Genomic DNA, 6737 nt, shown 5'->3' on the forward strand with positions numbered 1-6737 from the left:
TATATATATATATATATATATATATATAACCGTACAATAAAACTATCGCATAAAACAGCTCAAACAATAGCTAATCTTGCCCCTTTAATGTCCGCGAAGATGATACACTAAAATCGTATCGTTCGATAACATATTTAAGGGAGTTAGAAAGATACATAAGGGCTACAGATTTTGAATTCCATCATCTAATGTAACCAATTCTAATGGGAATGGCTCATTAATGGTGGAGTTTGGTAGAAGAGGAGGCAATGGTGAATGGAAAGGCGTGCGAGAACCAAAGGGCCCAGGATCTCGTAGATGGACGAGAGGCGGCCCCGCACGCGGTGATGCTACTGAGGGAAATTCAAACGCGCATACTTTCGATCGAGAGTGGAAAACTGAGGAAGATTTTCCGGATAAACTACCTCGCGGAAATATGCAAAACGATATTTATCGCAGTAATGATGAAAATCAAAACAGCCGAATCCGAAGGTGGTCAAAAATCTCAAGGCACGAACAAGCCTTATATAGAACACCTTCAAAAAACAAACATGTATGTTTTCTCGAAATTGTTATGGATGAAAACGAACCAGAAACCGAGGATGGATTTTTAGACGACCAGAATTTTAACGAAACACTTTCGGTAAGAGAATCAGCTTCGTTTAATCTATGAACGTAACGGTGAAAACTGGCACAGGGGCCAATTCAAATAAGAACACCGAATTTAGTAATATACGCGAAGAACTTATCGAAGAAGACGCAACTTCAGAAGTTAAAACAAATTTAATGCCCCATTAAAAACTGTACGGTTGACAAAATTAAAGTCGAAGAATCAATCGATACTTTAGGTTTACGTAACCATGATAAACAATTGACCATTAAACCAAAAATTGAATCTGAAAAAGATGAAGACAAAAGTAATATTTGAAAACGAGATAGAAGCATGTGTTCTCTTCAAGAAATAGAAAATTTGTTGGATTCACAAGCCATAATAAAATACCTGATGCGCTTGACGAACCATTATTTTCCCCCGGTGAAGACATTACTCTATGTTTCGACAAATACACGAAACCGAACACCGAGTATAAGACTAGGTTTTTTAACATATTTTCTTCTTGCCGCGACACCTCTGATCGCCAACTAGTTCAGCAGACTTGTATCGCTGCTCTCTAACAAATTTTTCCGCTAAAACTTGGATAACTTAACAAACGAATCTCCACTTGCATTTAAACAAAAAGTGCGATACTTATTTTCCACTCCTCTTATGTTGTTTTTAAATTGAAACATCGCCTATTCACTTTCCAAATAGCTATCGAGGGGCAGGTGTAATCTTACATTATCACGTTTCTGGGCACTAGCTACTTGAAAAGCTACCCAGAAAAAATCCCATTTAAAAAAAAGGGGCAGATGAGGAGGTCCATCACTGAGGAACGCAGCGTATCACAAATCGAACAGGTGGCGATAGATTTTACCAACATAGTAAATAGTATTCGGTAAACTCTCGTAAAATCATCACCGGCAGTGGAGCGCACAGGTAGCCCAGATAGTACCGGTGGGACCTACCTGAGTTCCAGAGGGCTGAGCTGTTAAATAACCGCTTCCGACAATAAAGTTTGTTCTTTCTTTCGATGTTTTGAAAGCACACCAATCTCTAGGAGAATGACTGCGGTTCTCTCCTACTAAATACTCTGTTAGGTATTCTAAGCCACATTCGCGGTGGCATAAGCCATTTATTTCAGATAAGATAAAAAGTACGTATAGTCTACTAGAATCTCACTCTCCAGAAAGATGAGATTCTATAGTTACTTAATCGCGATATAGGGGAATACATATTGCACGTCAGCGTATATCCTGCACTGGCCCGGTCTTAGGTACGAATACTTTATTATCGATTTTCTCTTAGTACGTTTTCGCCATCTATGCGATCCAGCGCGTCAAGTCATGTTAACTTATTGGTATATCTTTTTAGATTTCGAGTAATGATTCGAAATTTCGTAGTAAGAAATACCGCCCTTTAAATCTATTTATATTAGATTTAAATGCCTATGAATGAGGTGTCCGTTTGCTTGGGTATTTCTGTTCTTTCTTAACATGAGCAAGGGTCATTAAGAAAAATAGTTTTATTTTCTTTTAATAATTCTTAAGCACCGTAAATTTTGTTATAGTTCTTTTAAAATCTCTTTTTGTTTAGGGCTGATACCCATCCAATAAATAAAAATAAATATAGAACGCTGTGGCATCTCATTATGAGATTTTGTATACATTCATTTAAAGTAGATTCAAGTAGGGAAAAGGTGATTTTGCTGAGAAAAATCACCCATTGGGTTTTAACTCAGGTTCACTCTACTGCATGATTACCGTGATTCAATACAATTTCCCCACTGGTAGATTAAATAATGCATATGATCTCGCTACCAGAACGATAATGCTTCAACGCACAAGTGAGAAAAAAGGGCTTTATGGGAACCGTTTCAATCCATACTTCGGGATCATTTAGAAACCATTTACCATTTAGGGTTCCTTTTCAATAAGAGTGTTTCCTTTTTGTTGCAGCTCCTTTAGAACCAAAAATTGGTTCTAATAGAACCCCTAGTTTGTTCATCGTATCATCGGGGATGGTAAATGACCAATTAAATGAGATACTTATCACATTACGTGAAAATAGATATCTACACTGCCGATACACCCCTTAAATTCAGGATTTTGTTTTTCCAACATTTTATTTGAATTCATCTATGAAAAAAGATCTTTCCCTTTGCTCCGCTGGAAATCAACCCAAGTCTTCCGATTGCGGGTCGGGTGATCTTTTTTAAAGTAATAGAGCACACGACCGGCAATCGGAAAACATAGGTACGATTTTCAGCAGAGCGAACGGAAAGATATTTTTTGACAGATCAATTAAATTATAAATATAAATTTAAGTAAAATAAAAAGCGAGAAATATATTGAGATGAATTGAGGAAGGAAATGAATTTTCTTTCTTTTTCGTATAAAGCGCACTTTGAGAGCAAACTGAAGACATAGTACGCACCTTTGATCGAAAGAGAGTGCCAAAGACCTGACACTGCTATCACAAGATGGAAAGGCATACAACAGGGCGAGGTTGAAAGTTCGCCAAACTTCAACGATTCCTTTGTCACCTGCAGTCATCATGTACTCGCCATCTTTGCTCATAATCAAACACTGAAATACACAAAACATAACTTTAGTAAATTCTAAAATAGGTGGAAAGGGTGGGGAGGTAGAGGAATCGATGAAATGGAGTTAGTGGAAAGGAGGGGGAAGAGCAGTATAAGTGCGTGGAGGAGGATTAGTGGAAATAAGGATGTAGGGGAAGTGAAGAGAAATTACAGAAGGGAAATCAGAAGAAGCTATGGGTACTAAGGGGAGAAGAATTAGGGAAAATGAAAGGAAGGAAAGTAGAGGTAAGGGTGAATAAGGGGAAGGGAAGCGGGTGGGGGGAGAGGGGCCGGAGTAGAGTTATTCAGTGGAGGAGAATTAGAGGAAATAAGGATTAAAGAAATTAAGGAGAAATTATGGAAGGGAAACTAGAAGTGAGGGGTAATGAGCAGAGAGGAAATAATGCTAATGATAGGTGGGAAATTAAAGGAAATGAGGACCAAAAGTAGGATAAGTGAGGGGTTGGGAACTAGGAATTAGAATATCAAGAGACGAGAAGTTTGGTGGTGAGGAACAAGGGAAAGGAAAGTGTGGGGGAGGAAAATATGAGAGGGGGAAATCCGAACGACCTAATTAACGTTTTAATAGGATACGCAACCCTTTTTTAGATATTCTTAGAGAAAAAGACTTTAGTTTTTTACGGAAAGTGTGTAACTTTTTTTTTAAGAGAAAGTTTTTTTTCATTTTTCTCTTAAACTTTGAACCTTAGAAGTTATACTGTTGTGGAAAAATATTTTAGTTTTTTGCATTCGAGAAGATTTGATTTAAGTCTGAGTTTCACGTGCACAATTTATTTTTCAGTAGTTTTTCATTGATTCTTAATGGTTTAATGCAAATTAGTCAATAGTTGATCATCATATCTTAATCAGGTCGAAAAAGTAATATTTGATGTAGGGTTTTTAGAAAAAAATCTAATGGATAAATGAACACCATAATTCAGATTCATACTTGGAGATTGTCGCTGTGAGATTCATATCGTAGTCGCTTTCCATTGATGGTGAAAGCTGCAATATGTCCACGTTCATAATTGACAACGACCAACCCTTCTCGACTTATCGCCAAATTTTCGGGGGAAAAAAAGCCATTTGGAGCTTCAAGAGATCTCAGCAGGTCTCCAAAAGTCGTGTGTACTAATACGGGACCATCTGTAAAATAATTAAATTATTTACGGCTAGAAAAAACTGTATTTATATTTTATATGTAAAAGTATTTTAAAAATGGGTAATTATAAATTATGGTCATAATAAGCACTCGGCTGAAAAAGTTTCATAGGATTTGCTTTTGTGAAATTATTACTTTTTTTCCGTTTTTATGTGTTCTACCAAAACGAAAAAGGCCAGTGCCCTAGAAAGTCTTATACACTCCTACATTTCTTTTGATAAAAATTCAATTCAATCCTATCAAATATGTTTGCGGGTTCGATTCCCGTGTCGTACTCTGGAAGAGCCTCGGCGGCCCATGCAGTGAACACTAGCACTGTTCATCTCCGGAGTGTCGTTTATCCATCTTGATGCCTTCGTTTATCCGCGCCTATCTTTTTCTGCCCGTTAGGCAATCTAAAATCTTGTCTTTCTTGTTTAATTCCTATCTTCCTATCTCATTGAATCCATTTCGATCTTTACTAAAATGTAAGACAGCCTTATCTTCGTAACGCCCAGTCTTTCTATATAAATTAGTCCACAGCTTGTCCACATCCTACCTTTTCTATCCGTTGGGCAATAACAAATTTCGTCTGTCTTGTTTGATCCCTATTTTCCTATCCAAGTGAATCCCTTTCTATCTTTCTTAAATATAAGATAGCCCTGTTTTCTGGAGTCCCAATCTTTCTATCTACATAAATTCTCGGCGTATCCACGCTTATTCTTAGCGAGGCGCGCGCTAGTTGACGTACATCCGTGACTTAATACCGGCAGGTTTCCAGTAGGTGCCTGACTATAAAAGACAGACACAAGTGAAATCATTGGCACTACTTTGCGGGAGTTTGATGTTCAATATACATTATTATTTTTGGAACGGATAAGAATGTTACATTTTTGAGTGGATTCAAATGAATAGAAATTAAAACGATATGTCAGCGCGGCTGTTGGTTCTCGCGCTTCGCGCTCGATATTGTATTGGCCTCGCGCTACGCTCTCGATCTTTCTGCAGAGACTTTTTAAAACTAAAGATGAAAGTATCGACAACAGTAATTTGGTGATTGTGAATTCTCTTTTGTTAAAGCTCCTTCGGCTTTAACGAAAACATTCTCATCACGTATCTCGTGCTTCCCACTCGAGTTTATCCCTGAAATTTTATATCATTCCCATAAATGCATATTACTATAATTCGTAACTTGAATTGGTATTAAAACAGACGAAATTTCATTGTCCCGTTTAAGAAAATACGCGTTCTTTTTTTTAAAAATTGGTTATTCAACGTTTTATTGCCACTCTGTCGGTTTTCCATAAACTGAATTTGCTCATTTCCAATGTTTTCTTTCTGATTTAAAGTTTACACATACGGTCTACTGAGCAGCCTTACCGTTTTTTAACTTCTAAATTATGTATATATGCATAGAGGAGAGTACCCGAATATAAGATATTCTCGTAATATGAGAAAACGGGTTATCAGATAAACTAAGAGACCCACTTTCTTGGTTCTATCACTAACTTTTAGCCCTTGAAGAAAGAGTAGTTTCGTGGTACAGTCCATTTTTCGTTGGGCTTCCAAAGATTATAGGCGAACTTTTTGTGAAATCATTATTGTTAGAGTTCTTGGAAGGGAATTCTTTAAACCCTATTTTTCATTGTACAGGTCAGGCATAGTAAGTGCATAGTTGCACGGTGTGGTTCTGATAATATGAGATTATGAGAATAGTTTTACGAGTTTGGAAAAAGCACTTTTTTACACTTTTTGTATTTTCAGCATAAAAAAATTTTTAATGAAACTTTTAATTTGAGCATCTTATGATAAACTCAATTTCCTTAAAAATGACCTATATTACTTTTAAATTCAGTACATAGAATTCCGTTAATCACGCAACACAGAGTTGGTATCTCATATTTAGGTACTCTCTTCTATATATATATAACTCCGGACCCGTTATCACATACTTAACAAGTCAAAGCTGCTGATCATCAGGCAGCATATCGTTGAGAGAATACGGATACTATCTGACGCTAAGAGAAGTCTAGAGCGGAGGGAGAGGTGGATCAGAAAAAATCAACAGTTTCTCTCTGACCCATCTCGACTCTTCCAAGACCCTCCAGTTACTGTCGAACACCCACCCAAACCAGAAGAGGTCGAAGTAACACCTGATAAAGAATGCCCACCCATCACTACCGAGGAGGTGAAAAAAGTATTAAGAGGGATAAAGAACTATTCCGCACCGGGACCAGATTGTATCAAAACCTTCTGATGGAAGAAGTTTTCTTCAACCCCTCAGCATTTGGCCCGTATTTTCACCTCATATTTGAAGTCGGAAGGGCCGATTCCAAAGTGGTTGGTGGAAGGGCGCACAATACTCCTGCCGAAAATAGGCAACTTAGCTGACCCGAAGAACTACATGCCAATAACTTGTCTGAACACGCTTTATAAGA

At 37.4% G+C, this 6737-nt stretch overlaps 2 protein-coding genes across 2 annotated transcripts in view; one reads left to right on the plus strand and one right to left on the minus strand.

Annotated features, from left to right (window-relative positions):
* LOC117172884 (neurobeachin-like) overlaps positions 1 to 111 on the plus strand; it is a 3123-nt gene extending 3012 nt beyond the window's left edge. Inside the window, exon 3 of the mRNA XM_033361160.1 lies at positions 59 to 111. Within this exon, the coding sequence (XP_033217051.1) occupies positions 59 to 111 (53 nt within the window). The remainder of the gene's footprint in view (positions 1 to 58) is intronic.
* A 718-nt stretch (positions 112 to 829) lies between these two features.
* LOC117172886 (neurobeachin-like) overlaps positions 830 to 6737 on the minus strand; it is a 7122-nt gene continuing 1214 nt past the window's right edge. The window contains exons 2-4 of the mRNA XM_033361163.1: positions 4108 to 4304; positions 3011 to 3162; positions 830 to 875 (exon numbers count right to left, since the gene is read on the minus strand). Coding sequence (XP_033217054.1) covers positions 830 to 875; positions 3011 to 3162; positions 4108 to 4304 — 395 coding nt within the window. The remainder of the gene's footprint in view (positions 876 to 3010; positions 3163 to 4107; positions 4305 to 6737) is intronic.

The sequence above is a fragment of the Belonocnema kinseyi genome, chromosome 5, assembly GCF_010883055.1.
Source record: "Belonocnema kinseyi isolate 2016_QV_RU_SX_M_011 chromosome 5, B_treatae_v1, whole genome shotgun sequence".
Lineage (NCBI taxonomy): Eukaryota > Metazoa > Arthropoda > Insecta > Hymenoptera > Cynipidae > Belonocnema > Belonocnema kinseyi.